This window comes from Lonchura striata, chromosome 1, assembly GCF_050655825.1.
Source record: "Lonchura striata isolate lonStrDom1 chromosome 1, ASM5065582v1, whole genome shotgun sequence".
NCBI lineage: Eukaryota > Metazoa > Chordata > Aves > Passeriformes > Estrildidae > Lonchura > Lonchura striata.
The window spans coordinates 62,612,899-62,635,580 of record NC_140703.1 but is presented as its reverse complement, the minus strand read 5'-3'; the positions used below and the strand labels follow the sequence as shown (position 1 = coordinate 62,635,580).

Sequence of the window (22,682 nt, the reverse complement as noted above, 5' to 3'; positions counted from 1 at the left end):
CAGCAGAGACATCTTTGTAATTATTGCTTCCCTGGTAAACCGTAAGGTTAAAAGACCTCCAGCACTGTACAATACCAAGGACTCTGGTTTCAAGAGAAAGATCAGTGCCCCTGAAATTAAGGTTTACTAGAATTATAAATATCCAGAATTTCTGGTGCTGAGCACTGGTAGTGAGTGAAGGTTTTTTCCGGCCTGAAGAAGCTGGCTTTGACTGAAGCCTGAACATACTCCAGGGTGACTATTTTTAGCCTCACAGCTTTCAACAGATAGAAGGAAAATGGATGCTATTTTGCTAATTACCATAAAGGCAAACTAGATAAGTTCTTAAATGCAAAGCCTCTGTTTCATGAGCATTTTGTCAAAAAAGCCCCAGGACAATGAGAACTATCCAATCACAACTACTGTTTTCCATCCCCAAGGTATAAGGAAAAATTAATGAAGTATTTGCCATAAACTCTTAAATATTCATCCCAAAGTATCTCTCTTCTTTCTGAAAACGACCTTCATGCTAGGCTTCTCTCAACAACATACCTTCCTAAAATGGCACAGAACACATTCACTATGCTCTCTATTCAGAAGCTATTTCAGTTCCAGAGAAATGCAGAGGAATCTGGACACAATCTTGGGCAACCAGCTCTAGGTGGCTCTGATTGAGCAGGGGTGTTTTGACCAGATGACTTCCAGAGGTCCCTTCTCACCTCAACCATTCTGTGATTCTGTGACTCTCACCTGGAAATGATGATACTTAAAAAATAGAAAAAAGGCAATTTTCATGTTATGCTGTAATGACGCCATTTTAGGGTAAAACAAAAGAAGAATTGTAAGTCGTCCAGCAAAGCCTACTTTTTTTTGTCCTGTCTCCAGGCTTTTACAAAAAAGAAGGAAACTGAGATCCAGTTACCAGATCAATGTCTCTCCCAAAATTTAAGAAAGTATCAGTTTCCATAACCAATAGAATTAATATGCTAGAAAGTGTATTAAAAAAAAAAAAAATGTTTTATGCCTCTTCCCCCCTGCCCAATCCCCCTCATATTACCCTGAATACACTTGGCTACTAGAAGCTGAAGAATACAAAGGAGTAAAAAGAACATATTAACCTTCTGCATCCAGCTGCAGATTTAAGAGAAAAACACAATAAAATACCTGCTGCATTACCATCAGTAGGCTATGCCTTATTATTAGTATCATTATAATGGCTGGAAGCAATGACCAAAATTGCAACCTTTTTCATATCACTGAACAAAAAAGCATGGTACTATAAAAAGGCCTATTAAAATCCAGTCTCAGAACACTACTTGTAAGAACAACAAAAAACAACAGACAAAATGAAAAGGACAAGGGACAGTGAAGAGAGTCTAAGATCACAAAAAAAAAATATAGGAAACAAACAAAAGCAACACTCCTGACCAAATGAGGAATAACCACTTCTCTGGGCTGCTGAGCTCGTCTCACTTAAGCCTTGTTTTTCTTACTTGCTTCTCTCAACTACTCTGGTAAAAAATGTGAAAAATGGATCAAAAATGGACATTCATACTGAAGAGTGTCTGTTACTTTGCAGTCCAATTGTTCACAATTAGAGTGTTATTTACTTGATTCTTAAAAACTGGTGGGTGTCCAAGAACACAAGAATCACATTAAATACATAACTTAACAGTACAGCTTAAACTACATGAACATGATTCACATTACTTTTTTAGAAAGCGCACATAACTCTTCAGGAAAAACTATGATTGGAAATACTATAGCATATGAAAAAAAAAAAATTTTGTACTTGATGAGTAACTTAAAACATCCTAGGAATGTGTTTTTTTACTATGCTGAATCTTACCTCAAGTCAGAGGAACTGATCTTTGATACTTAAAAAATCAAGGTCACTGACTGACAGGCATATGCAATCTCAGCCCTGCATAAAACTGGCTTTCCACCTCAAACAAACTGAGCATCATTTGTGCAGCACATCAGCCTTTGTGGAAGTATACATACTTATGTATTTTGGAAAGGAATTCATAGCCAACTAAGCATATCTACAAGAATATATAGGAAGCAGTAAGGTGGTCAAATGACTCATTTTCTTCTGCTAGCGGGAAGTATTTGTGGGGGTGAAAAAAAAAGGAAGAAACCCAAATCAACCCAAAAAAAAAACCAAACCAAAAAAAAACCAACAAACCCCTGGCATAATGCTCATTTTCAGCAATATACTGAACTGTCAGTCAGTCAATACTCTCTCAGTACTTTAGAAAAGGTGAGCAACTCATCTGCACTAATTTAATTTCACTTGCTTGACCTAGAACACGAAGCTTCAGGACTTCTAGAGGCATCCATAATATGGTTGTAAAGAAATGTGACTTTTCAAATGTGGAAGTTCATTATTCTAGAATGTTTTACAACCCATTATTCCTAAAAGTCTATTATGCAGGTTTCTTCCAGCAGCTTTTATAAGGACTCTCATTATATTCTCTATATAAAACTCTTACAAGACAAAGCAAGAAGATACACAAAATTCTTGCCAGCCTTGTTACAAGCTGTCATACATCAATCACTGTTTTCACTAATGACACTTCAAGACATATTTTTAAATTACTTAAGAGAGCTATAGGAATTACCACCCTTGTTGCAGTGTTAAATGTTGGCTCTTCAGGGCTTTTGGTAATCCTAGAACTCCTTCTTTTTCTTCACTTAGTGTACAGTTTGTGGACTTCAGTAATTCAGATTAGGTATAGTCAAACCAGAGTATTCCAAAGCCATTGCGAAAGGTGACCAGCATTTCAGCATCACATTTAAGAATGAAATAAGGGCAGTGAATTCATCCGTTTTTGCCTGCCATTCTCCACTGTTACAGAAGTGCTAACAAACACATCACACAATTCATCAACTGCTTGAGCTGCACTTCACATGTGCCTTCAAAACCTCCTCTGAGAACTGCGAGCCTGCTGCCCAGCCACCCCAGTGCAGAGGACTTGAGCAGTCCTAGAGACCTTTCTGTAGCTACTCAATTTGTCCATGTCAGTCTAAATTGGAGCTTTGCAGAAGTCACTCTCAGAGATTTTTTTCTTCTTAACTTTTCCTTAAAATGAAATGTATAAAATACTGATGTGGTCCAAATACTTGTGAAAATATTCTCTTCTATGAGGAAATGGAGAAGCAGAAATGGGAAAGGCGGACTGAGAAAGATTTGGGGAAGAAGAGGGTTTGCTATGATCAGAGGGATGAAGAGAATGGATGTGAGAACCAGTGCAAGGATGGAAGCAGGTAACGTGGCAGAAAGAATCTGAGATGGATACAACTGGCATGATGATATTAAAAATACAGAAAGAAGGCAAGTTTCATGCAATGCTGTAATGACACCATTTTAAGGTAAAAGAAGAATTTTAAGTCAGCCAGCAAAACCTACTTTTTTTATCCTGTTTCCAGCATTTACAAAAAGAAGGAAACTGAGCTCCAGTGATCAGATCAATGGTCTCTTCCAAAATTTAAGAAAGTATCAGTTGCCATAACCAATAGAATTCATATGCTAGAAATTGTATTAAAAATAAAAAGAAAGGAATGTTTTATGCCTCTTTCCCCCCCACCCCCCCACCCCCCCCAGCACAATCCCAGCCCTCCATTTCCCCTCTTTTGTGAATAGCAAAGATTCCTTAGGAGTATCAAAATAGTATTCTCATCTCATCTCAAGTCATCTGGAGCCTGAAGCGATTCTAAATGTCTGGGGAACTCCTCTCTTCCTGTGCCCCATGCTTCCCAGTGCAGACAAACTGCTTGGAAGATTTCTCTCTTCGGAGAGGTCATTAATTCAAGGTGGTTAAACATTGGCATCAGGAAATAAAAATCTCTTAAGCCTCAGTAAAACAAAATGAAGGCACAGACAATGCATCTTCATGGTGGAAAGTTGACTACAGTCAGGAAATAGTCTGGTTCATGTGGGACTGGCTAGGGAGGATGTGGAGCCTGCCTTAGGCAGCCTGACAGGATCACATGGATGGTGGGAGCACAAGCCTGGTGCAAATACAGACTGTGCTGCACAGTGAGCCATGTGTGTGATTCCCACCTGTGACACATGCATTGCTACCACAGTTCACATGTGCCCCCACTGTCTGACAGGCTCCATGGGGCAAGAAGGGAACTATCATAGTGTAGGCACAGTATTTTCTGTGACACTGCACAGCAAAGATGACTGCAGTTAGGAATGGTCTGCCTACTTTTTCCCCCACACAGTCCAAATATTTTTAAATGGGATCATGAGATCCACTCCCACAAGACAGAAACCATGACAGGTGCTTGGAAACCACGTATATTATTTTCCAGCTAGCCTCAATAACGCAAAATGTAAAACCAATCATTAAGGTGCTATGAAGAAATACACTGCTAATAAAAATTTTGCAGAAAGTTCAATAGCACAAACCTTTACTAGTGCAGGATGGTGGGAGTTTCATGGTATTTGTCCCTCTTCTAGAATGTGAAGTTCAGGAAAACTGAAGAAGTTTAAATAAATCTGCCAACAACAAAACTTGAAAAATGGAGTACCAAGTGAAGGTCACACAACCTCTGTTTTAGTTTAGTCAGGGCGTAGTTATCCCTAGACACACATTTGTACCTTGTATTCAAGATGTTTAGAACATCAGCCATCTCCATCCTTTCTGTTATCAAATCAAAACCAGGGGGAAAAAACCCTCCTGACTACTACATTTGTTAACATTTTCACTCATAAGTGTCACCAGTTTCTGTAGTTTCCTCATCCATCCTTAAACCCACATGTCATGCTTATCTCCCACTTAACTCCCAGCAAGCCCATCTCAAGACCATGGCTTCATCCTCATGCTGAAACTCTACAGAGCAGCAAGGAGACCAATGCCACACCAGGCATCCCTCAGCTGATCTCCTCAACCAGGATGCAGACGGCAAAACAGACAGGATCTGTATCTGCATTTAATACCAGGAAGTATATAATCCATTTTGGTTACTGCCAGCTCTCAGAAAAAAGTGATTACAGATTTTGAGAGTGTGCAGCTCCATTTTCTAGATCTTAAATGTTTGAAGCTATTGCATCTATCTTTTAATTTTACTTCCTCCCCAACTCAACTTAGTATTATAGCACTCAAAGCCTACACAATAGACTTGCTGTTTTATCAATATTATAAATTCCATCTTTGAAGAGTCTCTCTCATATAAAGCACAACAGTAAGTAGAAAAATGAACAAAATGGTTTAATATAACACAGCTCTATAATGTATGTGTTTTATCTTTAATGCTGTCACCTTTTTTTATGTACAGACTGTAGCATGTTGAGGGTGGGAGAGCATAAAGGGAGTGAAAAATTAGATCCTACTAATCAAATACCAGATACAGTATTTGGATATAAACCAATTCCTTCTGAGGCTGTGACTGCTAGATGTGCTAAATCTCATGCTGATTCTCAACAGATCAGACTAATTTTTTTTTAACTTCTTGGTAAGAAGGCAAAAAATCACTTAACAGCATGTGAATTTAGAAAGTAGGAATACACAGCCTGCAATTTTTCTAGAGGAAGGAAAAAACAACAGTACCATTGTTTTCACCTGCCAATGTTTTCAGAGACAAAATCTGCTTTTGTGTTTGTACTTCTGTTGTTCCTATAGGAGTAGAAAATGACAAAATTGAAGACCAGGAGGAGCTGCATCCAGGCATGCATGACAGAAAGTTAAAGACTGAAAAATTCAAAGTTTGGGTAGTACTTAATTCAAGCTATCAGTTCTGTTTTGGTCTCCTTCTGTGGCCTTACATGAAGAAACTTATCTGATCAACTACGTACAAAATGCAAAAAAGCACTTGGATCAGGAAACCAGTGATTAGAACAAGTATGAAGCAAATACATCTTACATTCTATATTCATGTACATTTAAAATTGCCAGATTGAAACGAGTCCTTTTCTATAACATTACATTTGCCTCAACTCCATTTCCTACTGATGACAAAAACCATGACAGCAATCATAGAATTCCATCTGAAATTAAGTATTTCATTGTACAGGAACAAACCTATGGTACTAATTTCCAACAGCTAGAACATAAAATGTCAAAAAATGTCAAAATGGAATTAACTCCATAAGGAAATACTGGAGCAATTTAGATGACAGAGAAGGTTAATAAAATACAAGATACTGAAAATGTAAATGATACACAGAAATCAGATCAGGCATCGGAGAAAAACTTTGCATTTTATGTTTCTTTTGACAATTTTAAAACCAGTCACAGACAATTCTCTTCCTCAAATTTCCTGCTTTGAATTTCTCCATTTACAACAAACTCATAGTATAAAAAGGTGATCTAATGAAAACCACATACTTAAAATATATAAAGATGGACTCAATATAAGGAACAATTCAATCCCAAATCTGATTATTAGAGAATATCAAGTTAATTACCCATAAGATATATGAATCACATGACAAATTCTAGAGGTATCTGCTTAAATTTTCAGAAGTCATTAAATGATCCTGTTAAATGTGTGTGCTGTGGTTTCCATGCCACTTCTGGTATTTTCAGTCACTAACTTTTCTAAGAACCATGCCAGTTTAGATCCAGCACTTCTCCAGAAACTCCTTCCTATTTTGGACATTTTAAATACCTTTACAGAAATCCTTTTTGTCTAGCATGGCACAGTGTAAAGCGGAATTAAACTTGGGTGATCCACAGAAAACCACACTCAAGAAGTGCACCTCAAGCAGACCAATGTAATCCCTTAAATCCTAGGAAATTCAGCTTGAATCACATATGTTCCAATATGGAAAGGTACATGTGCTCTAGTAAGAGATTTGCATATGAATGGATGCAGAAGTCTGTATTATCCCACCAGACAAAACCAGAGGGAGATACAATGCCCACAGCAGCCTTCACTCCCTCCCTGCAGTAAATCCACCCCAAAAGCAAGATCATTTCTGGTTCTGTGTAGATCTGGTGTAAGACCATGATAATACCGAAATCACCCTTCCTTAGTAAGGCAGTAATAAAAGCACCAAAGTCAGATATCACGTATCATTTGTCATGAAGGACTCCTACCTTTTCAGCTTCATATAATTTTCACTAGCTGCAGGTCTGCATTCAGCACGTTGCACCACTATTCCTTCCAAGGCAAGTTTATCTAGAATGAAAAGAAAATTAAGTAAAACTGGACATTAAAATAAGATCCACCAAGATGGTCAGCATTTGCATTGTTTTTCACTAATTAAGAACTTACTAAATATAACCTAATTCTAAGGTCTCAAATCAAGTTCTAAAATCCCTGCTATTTAGACACCAAAAAATAACCAGGAAAAATGTTTGCATAGCTGGTATACCCTAGACTTCCTTGTTTTGCCTACAGATGTTTTACATATAAGAATGGATCACAGAGATCAAATTTTAAATAAGAGATTGCAACTCCTCTCTCTAGACGTTGCACTCAGATTATTATCTAGGAACTTTTCTGTAAATGAGCAATTAATACAGTGACTATTAAAACAATAATCAACAAAGATAATCCAATAATCAAAAATTAGTGGAAAATAAAGCAAAAAGCTAATTTTATTCTTATTCTCAGGAAAAGACTATTACATTTTCCTTGTTACAATTTTTTTAAAAAGTACACTAAAGGAACACAATGCAAAAAAAGTAATAATACAACAGATGGTAACAATCAGGGAAAAGAAGTAAAAGCTTTCAGTTAGTAATCTAGGACACCACATACATGTATTTAGGTAATACGCCTCTCTGTACATTCACCACAAAGTGACGCAGTCACTTTGTTACCATGCGTGACCACCTTTTGCCTAAAGCAACGATGACTAACAGAGCAGTAGCAGCCTACACCATAAAGGTAGGTAAACCCAAAAATTAAAAGCAATTTAATGCAGAAATGAAGAGAGAAAAGTGATGGTGGGCAAACTTCTTCACTTCTACTATGATGTTCTAGTGCATGATGTGTGGATGTGGGAGGAACACATGTCAATTTAGCCATCTGTTTTGGGCATAGCCAGCGCAATATGTGTTAAACATCTCTGGAACAGCCCTGCATTACATGAAAGGATGAGTTTTAAAGGCTTGATTAGCTCTCAGTTTTAAAATGTCCTTCCAAGAGCACTACACTGCTGCAATGTCACAGAAGATGACAGAAACACTTAGAAATACTGATGTCCAAATAACCCAAGGCACTCTGAGACACCTCTGGATTTCCTATCACCTTATAGACTGAAATATTACTACATCCACACATTTAAGTGTGCTCTCCCTGAATAATGCCAGAAACAATTACTTAGACATAATGTATTTTAAAATTATTTAATCTAAAATTTATTGGATTGAGCCAAACTAAATCTTTGAAAGCAGTAAAAAAGCCATATATTTTAAGGTAGGTTTGAATTAAACAGAAGAAAATTTGTTTTTTGTTGTTTTTTTTTGTTTTTTGTGGTTTTGTAGATTCCCAGCTTAATGGTCAAAAGAGACAACTTGGCAAATTTGCCTGACTTCCTATGCATCATGAACAGAAAAATTGCATGGTCTTTCTTCTTTACAGAACCTAGTAACTTATTTGTGGCTAAAGTGGTACTAATATTGCTGCTTGATTTCTAATAAGAATTTGCCTTCAGCTTCTAGCAGTTGGTTCATCTCATGACTTTCTACACTATGATAAAGAGTCTTTCAGTACTTGGTGTTTTCTCCCTTTGAAAGTACTTATAAATCATTACCAAGTTGCTTCTCAATCACCTTTTCAATAAATGGACCAATTTAAGCTCATGCATTATCTCACTACATGACATTTTTGCCATACTTAAATCACTCTGGAGTTTTTTATTTGCATCTTGTTCAATCTTGAAATGATGCTTTAAGATAACCAGAAACTAAGAGAGACTTTAAACTTTAAGAGACCAGAAACTAGATATAATACTACCAAACCGACTTTATGAAAACCATACATGGAAGAAAAATAACATATATAGGAGCTGTAATTTCTCTCACCTCACTTAAGCCATTTGAAGGTTATTCAGAATCTAAGAATTCAGCAGAGAGAGGGAGGAAGAGAGACTGTCAGGAAAAAAATGGTCCCACCTCTTTCAGAATTCAATGATTTTTTTAGTGGTTTTTTTGTAGGGTTTTTTGGAGGAGGGGGTACACGGTGTCTGTGTCCCATGACTGTTTCATGCTTAGATGGCTAAAACTGGGCTAAGATCAGTATGTCTCTAAAAACCAAGTTCTGGGGATTTGTGGAGTTGACTAGCTATTGTATTACTAACACAACTATTTTGAGTCTTTTCTAAGTCTTACATTTTGTCTATGCGCTCTGCATTGCCTAGGTGTATAATTGCCTTTGGCTTGGTGAAAACTCACTGTCGTTAAAACAGATTCTGTGAATTAAGCAATCCCAGTCACACTGTGACAGTCCTGTCATAGTTACTCACTGTCTGACCAGCATTTGTGTCAATCATGACACATTTTTTAAAGCAGGGATTCTCACCACTGTCCTTCTTGCAAATCCTGGAGTAAGCCCTCCAAACTACAACTCAAGAGGCTTCCTACTCATAATTCCTTTCTGATAACTGTTGGCTTGCTTTTAATCTTGTTCTGTGCTTGTTTTTTTTTTGGTTTTTTTTTATATATATATCAGAATGCCACAAGGATCTAGACTATGTGCAATAGGAAATGCTAAGCAGGCTGCAAATGTGCTATTCCTTTAAACTCACAATCTTCAAAATAAACTAAATTAGATGTGTTAAACCAGAAAAACTTTACATAAAGCCATGTTTGTTAGCATTCACAACATTTCCAATCTTATCTTGAACTCCATAACAATTTTTTGCTGACTTCTGTAGTACAGGTTTCAAGGCTAGCTAACCTATATTCACCTGAACCATCTAACCAAGCTGCCTGAACCCTGACATGTCACTATCAATCTCCCTGCACCTTGCAGAATTTTCAAATTATTTTTGAGTTTCAAGGATCAGAATCAGTAAAGCATAGAGTTCCTACTCACTAACTACTTAGAAAACGAACATGCCAACTAAACAAGTTTATCCTTAGTATTACCACATAATAGTTTGGTTTAGAAAGGGCCTTAAAAATCACTCCATTGCAACTCCCCTGTCATGGTTAGAAACACCTAGACCAGGTTGCTCAAAGCCCCATCCAACCTGGCCTTTAACACTGCCAGAGTTAGGGAATCCACAACTTCTCTGGTATCTCATCCTCGTTGTCTTGGCTAATACTCTCTTTTAATTACCACTGATCCAGATTTGTCTTTTGTGGCCAAATCCAGACAAAACGTTCCAATCAATGTACAAGGCTGTGCATAGTCTCCCAAACACCACCTTGCAACTAAGCTTGTCTGCTGTCTAAGAACATCCACTGTCCAAAAACCAAGGCTTATGTCCCACTTTTTCAGACCCTCTTTGGGATTTTAACACATCCTTAGAGTCTAGCAGAATACATAAAGATACACGCAAACATCCGGGATGCACGACTGTAGTGAGGGAACACAGTTTTTATTCCCTTTGTAGCCTAATTAGATCTCATTCACCAAACTGAAATTCAGAGACTTGGGTCTGTCTTCAACTGTTGCAAGACCAGAGATGCAATGAAAAGATATCCAAAAGTCTACACACCTCTGCCTTGATACTTCCACAGTCACAGCAGCCCAGGAGGTAATGGATGAATAAGGCATGGAAGTGGTAATTCTCTGTTAAAAACTCCTACTCAAAGTCAATAGTAAAAATAAATAAATAGGTCAGAAAGACTAGCTAAGATCAGTGATGAGAAGGGAAAATAAGAGATTTTCCCAAGAGACTCACACTCTCAAATGCCCAACATACGTTGGCAGGTACAAAGACCCTCTTAGTGCAGCTCCAGACAGAACCCATACGTTCATCATTAGCTGCCAAATGCATCCTCACCATGAACTCCCTGCCTGAATGCCCCGGTGCCAATTAACAAAGCAATTTCAACTATTGTCTCAGTGAGATGATAGATATGCTGGGGAAACACAGATTCCAGTTGGGAATCCTGCTGACAATCAAAGAACAGAATATGGTAGAAACACTTAAGCCAATGTTAATAAACAGGCAGGAGAGGAATTTACTGGAATTGTGCAGTAGATGGTCTGATAGGGATTGGCTTGTAGTTTTTAGAGAGAGAGAGAGAGAGAGAGAGAGAGAGAGAGAGAGAGAGAGAGAGAGAGAGAGAGAGAGAGAAATGGACCGGCTTGGAGATTTTAATGTATTAATCTTCTAGTCTGACTGCACTCAGCTTTGATTTCCAGCCACTGTCTTGTTGGACCATTGACTGCTAAGCTGAAGAGCCTGCTAGGAAAGCATTTCTGCCTATCCAAGCACTTATGTAGTCTCCACCTTTATCAAGCCTAATAAAAATAAATCATGTTTTCCTGAACCTTCCATTATGCCAGTCCTTCAGCTTCTTAATTGTTCTTACTGGCCTGAGAAAGTCCAGTTCATGTATGTCTCTCCTGAGATACTGTCTCTCACAGCTAGACTTGATAGCATGTGGGTCAGGCTCTGGAGCTTGCTGTGAGCAGCGCCAAGCAAAAAGGGAGAAGATGACCACACTCAGGATGCATGGTTCTCAGGCGACAGGAAAAAGGAGATGAAAATGCAGTAAGGCCAGGCTGTGGGCACATGTGCCACCATATCCTCAGCTGTTAGAAGATGGGCTGCTGCTTTCCAGCTGCCATGGTTCAACCCCAGCCAGCAACCAAACTTCATGCAGCCACTCACTGCCCCACAAGCAGGATTAGGGAGAGAATCAGAAGGGTAAAAGCTGGAAAACTCATGTGCTGGGATAAAGACAGGGCTATATCACATATAACAGTTACTTGGGAAGAAAAATGCCATCACTCAAAATGGATGTCATCACTCCAAACTCCTTCTTCCTCCTTCTTCCCCCACTTTTTATACTGTGCATGATGTCACATGGTCCGGAACATTTGGTCAGTTTGGGTCACCTGTCCTGGCTCTGTCTCCTCCCAACCTTCCATGCACCCCTAACTTCCTCACCAGTGTGTCAGTACAAAAAGCAGAAAAGGCCTTGGCTCTGTGTAATCCTTGCTCAGGAATAACAAAAACATCTCTGTATTATCAGCCCTGTGTTCAGCACAAATCCAAAACTTAGCCCCATACCAGCCACTGTGAAGAAAGTTAACTCTTCCCCTGCCAAAACCAGCACACCAGCATCCAAGTCAGAAGTCCTGGTAAGCTCACACTGCTCACTTAAACCACAATGCATCTTCCTAGGCTTTTGCATGTGTTGGCTGGAAAAGGAACAGCCCCTTCCATCACTAGACCTCAGCTCTGCTCTTACAGACAAAAGGCATTTTGTGGCACCTCTCTTGCCTCAAAGCTGGTGCCCTTCTCAGAACATTCTTCCCTGATAGCTATGCAATTATGGAACAGGCTCTCCAGGTCATCACTTGGCATTCCCTTATTTAGGCATGCAGTGATACATTCTGTGTTTGTTTTGCTGACCACTGCACAGAACTCATGCTCAGCTGTCAGTGACCTATTATACATAGATCAGAACCTCTCCCTAACTCTCCTGCAAACATAAATACTGCAAACTCTGTCTACAGTGTATTTCTGGGCATATAAACTTTGTATTTGGTGATAATAAAATGTTATCCAAACCAACTATCCAAATCCTGCAGCATCATCAATGTATCACCTTACTGACTATACTCTCAGGTGTATCATCAGCAAAACCATCACCAACTACCTCCTTGATCACTCACTAGAAAAAAACTGACCAAGAACCAAATCACAGCAACATCTGAGTGATAATTTTCTGCTTAATATTTGACAGTTTGAAGCCTGCAGGTTAAGTTCTGTATAGCTAAATGATAGGGAAACTAATGTGGTATATTGTTGCATACTGTGGCAGTATTTATTCTACTACAAAATTGCAAATGAAACATACTGAAGGATTTATCAGAAAAAAGCATCACCTGCTTTGCTGAACAAATTCTAATTTAAGAAAAGGGCAAAAAAAATTTTCTCTCCACACATTGATTAGCATTATATTACTCTCCCTTAATTTTTAACTGATTGATTTCCAAGTCAGATATTTTATCATTTTTCATACAATACCTTTTCATATTTAAATACCTGTCTCCTCTAATTCATCTTGCAGATATTGGCACAGCATTTGCTTTTCCAGTCTTGTAGAATTGCAGTGCTCAAAAATTATTAAAAATATCAACAGCAACTTTGACAGTTTCTTAGACAGCCCTTTAGAAACTCTCGAATGCAAATTATTCAGACTTGCTGGTTTGAAAATCTTTAATTACTATGCTGTCTTCAACAGCTGTTAATCAACATCTGGAGATATTTTTGAAATGTGAATTTCTATGCTACCAACACTGAGTGACAGGAGCTACTGAATGGTCTAAATGTCCAACAACCTGGCCAATTTTCTGTGTTTTGACATTAAATGACGAGCAAAATACCTCAATAACCCTAACAGATTAGGGTGCATTAGCATGGCTTCCTAATCTAAATTTCTCTCCCTCCTACAGCTCAGAATTGTCCTCATATTCTTTTGTACTCTAATAAAAAATTTAGCTGGTCTCTGTTACCCAGGTTATTTTCTCTGACAGCAGACTGTCGGTAAAGCTGATCTTTGGATAGGCAAGTGAGCTGAACCATGGGTAAAGGACCAACTTTTCCATGTTGTATTCTGGTCCTGAATCCTCAGCTCCATGGCATGCTCAAGCTTACAGACCAGGAGGTTCAGGAAGAGGGTGGAAGATGAGTGAGAGTGAACTTATTTTCCAAAAAGAAATATGTAGGGCAGAAGGAGGGGAAGATTCCTAGCCCCCTCCTCCTAAGTTTTATTTTTCTGTGTAGCTGCTAGACAACAGCACTGAAATTTCACTGTCTCTACGACAGCTTGTCTGAGTGAAAACCTGGAAATCTCTGTGGATTGCCCTTCTGCTGCAACCCAAAGTGTTTGTAACTTGGGAAGGGAGTACTACTACTATAGCCACTCTCCTAAGTGTGGACAAGGGTGCTCAGTGTACTTCCTGACTTAATCTGAAACCAAAACAATATCCTTTCAATTGCTGGATTCCAGCACTATTCCATACTTCAACAACAAACCCAGCATACAGGTGACACTAATAATTCATGAAAAAGCAGCCACTTCAGGATTGCTATCCCACACTTTAAGCAGAAGACTTCAGCTGGACAGGGAAGAAACAATTCACTAATAACAGGGAAAAGCACCCAGCAGCAAGCTACTCTGTTTCAACCCAAGTGGGAAGCAAGATCTGGGATGCACTTGGCATGTCTCACCTATCACAGACTGACCAGTACACAACACAAAAGACTTTCAGAGGACAAAAATGGTCAAAATCTCTAACTTGATAGCAAGAAATATTTCAGTATCTTTGCCAAAATGAACTTTTGGATAATCTTTCAGTGCATGGAGAAAAGGAAAGAAAAAAGGAAACCCAGCAAACCTACACCTTCAAAAAACAGTAAGTTATATGAAATCACCCCATTAAAATTACATGCACTATAATACCATACGTATCACCAAGTGCACAGAAAGAATGAGGGCTTTTTGGTAAAGTCTTGTAGTATGGCACAGAAAGTGGAAAATTTTCACTGAGAAATGCCAGGATTTAGTTTTGTTTTACAGATGACTGTCAGCTGCAGTGAAATAAAGCTACATGGGTTTGTGGGGATGAAAATTTTACAGCAGCTCTAAATTTTTCAAGTCTCAAAGGTTTAAGTGTAAATATTCATGAACTCCACAGAGTATATTTTCCACACCAAATCCATCTTGAATATTTTATCATACAAACCACTAAAATGATTTTGCATGATCTTTTAAAGAATACTTACTTGTTCACAAAACTGGAAAATATCAACTGCAAGTGTTAGAACATCGAGAAGATTATGAAAAGAGAATACACATTGTTGTGAATTCTGTCTATTAAAATGCAGTCTAATTGGACACGGAAAATTTCTTGTCTTTTACAAATCCCTTCTCTCCTTGGAAATCCCTGGTTACTTGTACCAGGATGCTCCTAGCTCAGCTTTAAAATATTTCAAGTTCACTGTGTGAGATGAAAGCACCACCAATCATTCTCTTAAGGTTTAACAGACAATAAGATGGTTCAATATTTTAGTTATGCACAATCTAAGCACATTATGTGAATTTTCAACCACTTGACAATAAAATAAATTTGAATGGATGTCTCCTGTAATGGAAAAAAAGTCTTATTTGAAACTACCTGTCTTTTTCGTTTTCTCAATTACTAATTCAGTGACTTGAACTTGAAAAACTTAGTAATTAGTGAAAGGAGTTAATCTTGAAAAAAAGTCTAAATGTTTAAAAATAAGAAACTGATTGAAATCTCTGACTGAAGTTATGTTAAACATATCCATGGCATCAAAGAGTTAAAAATAAAACCATTACTAATTCCTGGTAAATCAAACCTAATTAATAATACTTGCTTAATATATCATATACAGCAGCAGAAAAATTCAGTGTATCTGGGATACACTAGGGATAGGATACCCTGGCAAGGAGAAGAGTTAGAGAAAACATTTATTTTCACTAGTCAGTTACCAAATAATAAAATAGTACAGTGATTACTCTGTGGTATCAATAAACAACCTTATAGAAAGTGGGAGCAGTAGGAATAATATACTTAGAGCCGAAGAATTTACAGAAAAATAATCTGCCTTTCCACTGCTAGCAGGACACATCTATCTGTAAAGTGAAAAATACATCTGGAGGAAGATGGAACCTCCTCCTCTCCAGGTCTAACCCAAGGAAAGCCTTTGCTCCCACCTGTGCTGGGGAATGCGTGCAGTGGCTCCTATCTGTCCACTCCCCAAGGCAACACTCATAGAGATGTGTGGAGAGCTTCTCCTTTCCTGCTCCAAACTGCATACATTTAAAGGGGAAATCTTCTAAGAGGCAACTGGGAGGCTCAAAGTACAGGAGAGAAGACAGGCATTTGATTTCAGTGTGTTGTGCCGATGTCTCTGCCTCCCTCTACCCCAGTGTTGCTAAGCTATGGTGTTATGTGATGTTCAAAGCTATCTGTAGGCACACAAGCCCTTTGTTCCACAGGGCAGCTGAGTTTCACTATTGAGAAAAAAGCAACTGATGCTAGACAGTCTTGGTGATTTAAAAACCATCATCAATATAAATGGTAAATCCTCAGTGTAAAACTGTTTTTGTCTATGGCACACAGGAAGGCAAAAAAGAAAACCTAATCAGGCTGCTGATCTTGTGATGGTGAGGATAGACCCTCTGACTGCAAATAAAAGCTTTTGCCACAAATCTGGAATAATCAGATCAAGTCCTTAGGACTACTTCCAGGGTATCTTCTGTGGAAACATTTTACTGCTGCACACATACCAAATAAATAAATGACATGCATATGCACACATTCCATAGATGATACCCCCCTTATACACACAGGGACACCTTTCATTTCTCTGTTGTCCTGCTGTATGCATCAGGTACTGTCATCAGTACTAAAAAACAACATGAAAAAACAGGCTTCGTGAAAATAAAAATCCTTGAAACACAAATGAAGCTGTTTAACACCATAAGCACAAAATACGATTTGGCCAGCTGACACTACAAATACATCTTCAAGTATTAAAAATAAGTTGCCATTTAGTATAGCAGTACGTATTTCTGTGCAGAACACCCTAAGCTATGCAAACTACTTAGACTTAAGGGAAAGAAATAAAACAAACAGTTGTTATACGCTTCTTCCCTTACACAGTTAAATGCAAATTCTCTCTTACAGTCATATTCCTGCTATCTCCCTGCACACACAGCTGATACGCCACCTACTGCAAAGCCAAGCTGACAGTCGGAGCAATGCGAGCAGCATTTCTATTCCAACATCAAGCTGGAGCTGAATAAAGGTGCTTTTTAATAAGAAACATTCTCTTTGCAAGCTGACAAGAGCAAAGCAGGATAGCTGTATTGTTGTCCTAGCTTCAATAATGGAGAGAAAAGCAAGCAGGAGAGAAAATGAATGCGAAGAAAAAACCAGCAACTCTGAAAGCTCCGAGCTAGACAAGGACTATAAAACGTCTCTGATTACTCTGAATGTCGGTGGTTATCTATATATCACACAAAAACAGACACTAACCAAGTATCCAGATTCTTTTCTGGAGGGGATCATAAATGGAAGAATAATGTGCCCATTTGATGCAGATGGTCATTACTTCATAGACAGAGATGGACTCCTTTTCAGACACATCCTCAACTTCCTACGGAACGGAGAACTTCTTCTACCAGAGGGGTTTCGAGAAAATCAACTTTTGGCACAAGAAGCCGAATTCTTCCAGCTTAAGGTACTCTCAGAGGCAGTGAAAGCAAGGTGGGAGAAGGAACAGCTAGCATCCCGAGAGACTACTTTCCTGGAAATAACTGACAGCCACGACCGTTCACAAGGACTTAGAATCTTTTGTAATGCTCCTGAATTCATTGCAAAAATAAAATCCAGAATTGTACTGGTGTCCAAAAGCAGACTGGATGGATTTCCAGAGGAGTTTTCAGTATCTTCAAATATTATTCAATTCAAGTACTTCATAAAGTCTGAAAACGGTACACGACTGGTACTGAAGGAGGACAACACCTTTGTCTGCACCCTGGAAACTCTTAAATTTGAGGCTATAATGACAGCTTTAAAATGTGGATTTAGACTGCTGACCAGTCTGGACTGTTCAAGAGGGTCGATTGTTCACAGTGATGCACTGCATTTTATCAAGTAATCACAAAGGCAAAGGAAACGAGCACGCAGCCAGTAAACCTCCTTGAACTGCAGCCTCCTGGCATCACAAATAATGCATCTAACTAGCCCTGTACCACAGAGCTCAGCTGCTAATCAACTGATGTGAGCTAATGGTATGTAAATCTCATAATGACATCTATCTCTGGCTTACTTAAGCTGAATGAAAATTTTATGCCTGAATTTAACAAGAATTATCTGCTAACATTGTAAACACAGATGGACTGCTTTATGCTCTTTGCAATATGTTTTCTCAATGCTGTCTTTCAACCAGAGTCTAGCTGAATTTCTGTGTACCTATGTGATGAACATACATATACCTAACTGCTCTGCTCAACAGCAGTGAGAGTGTTTTCAGATAATAAGCAGGCTTAAAGTATGTTTTGCTTATAACAAATTCAGAATGGATTTTAACTGGAATAAATTATTTTGACTGTTCATTATTGTTTATGGTAATGTATTGTATTGAATTTGCAAAAGTCAAGATTGCAGGAGAGTTTAAAATAACCAACTTAATTTTCAAGTTAAATGGTTTCTCAACTCACTTAACCCCAAATTTATACCACATTGCTATACTAATATTGCCAGAAACATGTAAACCAACAAAATAATGCTTGGGGAGATTAATTTTATTATAGGAATTGGGTTCAATCTGCACAGAATGTTAAATTTTCTAATCATACATACACATCAAATAGCTATTTGATAGTTATTTGATAGCATATCAAAAAGTATTTGACATTAAGTTTAGTGTGACAGGTTTCCAGTACTGGCATCCTACAATGCCACAATCAGTATTTCCTAGCAATCATTTGTGCTCCTAAGGACAGGCAATGAACAGAGCCCTTGCTTTGCACAGTGGCTTACGAAATGCAATGAGTACTATCAGTTCTGAACAGACTACCTGCTGGCATGAAACACTATTCACTCTAATTAATAGAATAAATATCTTTATTTTCCTCATCTCCACTATTTATAAAATCTTTTAATTGATATTTTAAACAGAGTTTTAATAGTTTCTATAGAACAACTGTAACTAATTTAAACCCAAGTCTTACAAACCAGCCACTTCACAAAAGCAAGCTGAAAAATCATCACAAAAGGCAAGAAGAAGCAGCACTAACTCTAAACATTGTTTGTCATTTAAACCAATCTTCATTCACAGCTTATATGAACCCAAAATTCAAGTAAAATGCTTATAAAGAAAGAAAAAAACTAACTAAGTAGTCTCCCAAAGCATTGATTTTATAGAGGAAAAAAATAATGTCAACAAAAGGCAGTACAATCCATACTAGAAGTGACAACCAAGGAAAACAGCTAACAGAAGACAGGCTGAGAACAGCTGTGGTTTGGATTTTAGGGGGAACAAATCAATCTTTAGTATCAAGGGCTGAGAATACAAATTCAAGGTCCACTTATCCCTCAACATGAATCTCTTTTTCACTTTTAACATACAACAGGTATTCTTAACTAGGTCCCTTGCTAGAGGTGAATTAATGCAGGGATGCTACATCTCCAGACCAGGGAGCAGTAACTGAAACATATTCCAATATGATTTTATCAAATGAGGGGATTCAACCTCTCCATAATACTAATAATTTCTACGCAGTGTATTCATTCTGATGGAGTATTCTGGAGAGGTTACAGACTTACAGTTCATTAAAAAATGTGGTTTTATAAAAAATATGGTTCTAAGTGGAACTTTTCCAGACTCTAATGTTTAAAAATCAGATTACTTTACATTTCAGGCAGACATGCTGAACTGTCCATGTATCCCAAAACGTCTCTGAATTTGTCCAAATGCATTAATTATATACACACAAAAGATACATAGTAAAATACTATTGTTTACATATGCCACCAGCATGTGTCATCTTCTCTCCTCCCCCTCCAAGCTATTTTCAAATTGAGATATTAAAAAAAATCCTCATTAACCACTAATCTTGTGCTTATAAGAACCTGTAGGAATTCTGTGAAAAGCTTCCCTAAAAGCAATACAAAATCCTGTTGATCTTCTAGGACAAGAACTAGAAACACAATCATGCAGAACAATTACATGAAAAGCCCTTTGTAGATAAAATTCTCTACATGAACAAGATAAAGTGGCAAGCCAATCTAAAAAAGCTCCATAATGAATCCACAAGTTTTAAAGCAGCATGCTCACAGTGCTGTCAAATACACAGCCTGCATCAGCACAAAGTCTGGAGGAGGCTGTTGTTCCTGGGATGTCAATCCATTTGCACTTAAACACTTTTGATTACAACCTTCATTTGTCCTGGGTCTTTGACTAAAATTTAAAATGTAATTGCAGCTGAAGAGAAGGACAGCGAAAACAAATTTTTATTTCAAACAATTAATATATGTTAATTAAAATATGTTGTGGTTGCTTGCCTTTCAGTTAGGCTCTTAGGATGCCAAACACCAGGAAATCAATTGTTAGCACTCCCATATCAGGAAGCAGCATCAGTTTTTTATTGGAGGATGACTTTTCCTCATGAAAAATCAGTAGACAATTTGATGAGTCTGCATTTATTGTAGAAAATATTTTCAGAATATAAGTTATTCATAAGCTGATAATCAAATGTAACATGGAAACCATCTGAAGCATCTTCTAAGAATATTCTATAGCATAAAATATTTATTTGCTAGGCTTTTGGTTCTGAGTATCTATTGCCTTCTCAACCTATGAAAGAGAACTTGAAAAAAAAAAAAAGTTTTTAAAGTGAAAAATGTACTTCTCTAATCATTATTAAAATAAATACCTGTGTTGTTTGGTTGGTTTATTGCAGGTTTGTTTGTTTGTTTGTTTAAAATTCAATGATTCATTACCTTATGTAATTTTAACTGGATTTTTTGTATATTTCTGTGTAAGTAGCACGGACATCTATGGCACACATGTAAAGTCATCTGCTGCAATACTAAATTCAATCTTGTTTATTTCCCCTTTTCCATGAGCAGGGATGCATTTTTGCAAGTGCCAGGGTTTGAAATTTTTACATACTACCTCTGATCAAAGGCACCTCAGTTCTTTGAATTACACAGCAGAAAGGAACATGGAGGTAAAAAATAATTCTCTTCCCTATTCAGACTAAAGAAATTCACAACTGTCTTGAATCATGCCATACCAGCTACAATTAGACACTTCAAACTAGATATAAACTTGAGCATTTTTTCAGGGTGGGAGTGTCTTGTTTTGGTGTATGAACAAAAAAGCACATAAAAACCTCAATACTGTGAATAATGTTTCCTTTGCACTCCATAAAATTACTAAATATAACATAAATATATTTTGCATATGTTCAGTCAGGTTTCCATTATGTTCCATCACAGTATGATGAGCCAGAAAAAGTACCCAGTTATGCATCAGCTACCTTTTCTGTCTTTTCTTTAAAGCTGAAAATTTCATATTCAATAACTACTATGACAATACAAAAGCTTCAAAACCAAGAGCTTAAGTCAGAAATACCCACAGTTGTTCTAACAACATTAACATTACTTAGTATATGATGTGCAGGTAAAGTATTTCTATTCTCCTTTCTCTCCTTAAGACTTGGATCACAACAAACTTATCAGAACTGCCCTACAAGTATCAGGAAGGAATGACAATTACCATAATTTCCCTGGTGATCTTCAACTGCTCTGGTAGGAGTAAGAAGGAACTTCCCTCCATTTCCCCAAGGAGGTACTTAACCTGCTCCCAGGCTTGGTCAGTACTGCTTGCCTCCCTGCCTATTTTGTCAGATGAGAAAAGGGGTCACCAAGCAGAAAAGACAGAGGCAACTGAAGGCAGGACTAAATTCCATAGACTACAAAATGTTTTGGGTTTTTTTTGCCCCTATTAATTTCTTGAATGACTACTCATGGAAAAATATAAATAGCTGCCAAACTGACCAAAATACTGACATCTGGATGCCCACCTTTCCTCAGTGGCGGAAGAGAAGCCAAGGACATTATCAAACTTGGCAGTACACTGGCATAGGTACCAACTATATGGATTTCTATTGAGAACAAAAGCTACAAGTGGCTGCACTATGTCACACTAAGGCCTGTTTTAGCCCAGTTTTCCCTGGTGACTGAGAACTGTTTCTATACCCAGACACTTCACATGTCTGGGAGAACTCCCATTTTTGATCCTTTGACCTTCACATTCTTTCCCATGTCTTGTTCTCTCCTCCTATGATACAACAATTTTTCTTTTCTGTTTCACCACACCACTTCCTTTTGTCAGGCCAGTCGTGGAGCTTTGTCAGGGATGCCTAGTAAAGAGTAACATATACATATACAATGTATATGGGAAAAACATATACAATGCCAGCTCAAAGTATTTCTTCAGTCTCTAACCACTTACTGTCCAATGACTTCTAGAGTTAGATGTGATTTCTAGAAGTAGTCTTGATGCTGTGAAATACAGAGGCTGCACAACAAAGTCAAATTGCAACTCCAGTTCTGTACCTTCAGTACTGACTCACCCACTGACCAGTGTTTCACAGCCTCATAATTGTATTATTGATGTTTTCAAAGGCTCATGTCATATTTTTACTTTTTTGCATTTGTACCAATTACAACTGTTTAAGTGACAACAGGTCACTTCTACAGTAGGTAAAAATCACATTTGCAGAAAATCAGTAGCATTGTTATTTTCGCTTCTTAAAAGCGTTACAAGGCTTCCACTAAGTAAGGTGAGAAGAGGTTAGGAAAATTATCTTCTTCCTCCACTCCTCATTAGGATACAAGCAGAATAAGGGCAGGCAACAAATAATACCATATAATAAGAACAGAGTCTAATCCATTCATTTATTTGTGTAGAAGGATCATGTTGCCCTAATGCTACTGACTGATAAATCAGGATTGGGGATGAAGAGCACAAGTTCACTTGGATCTGTGACAAAATAAATACTATT

At 37.8% G+C, this 22,682-nt stretch overlaps 2 protein-coding genes across 2 annotated transcripts in view; one reads left to right on the top strand and one right to left on the bottom strand.

The window, feature by feature from the left end:
• Positions 1-22,682, bottom strand: part of GTF2F2 (general transcription factor IIF subunit 2) — a 76,820-nt gene that overhangs the window by 33,113 nt on the left and 21,025 nt on the right. The window contains exon 6 of the mRNA XM_021528463.4: positions 7,032-7,113. Coding sequence (XP_021384138.1) covers positions 7,032-7,113 — 82 coding nt within the window. The remainder of the gene's footprint in view (positions 1-7,031; positions 7,114-22,682) is intronic.
• KCTD4 (potassium channel tetramerization domain containing 4) lies at positions 16,836-18,219 on the top strand. The gene has a single exon (XM_021528464.3). The coding sequence runs from the start codon at positions 16,991-16,993 to the stop codon at positions 17,762-17,764; it is 774 nt and encodes a 257-aa protein (XP_021384139.1). The 5' UTR covers positions 16,836-16,990; the 3' UTR covers positions 17,765-18,219.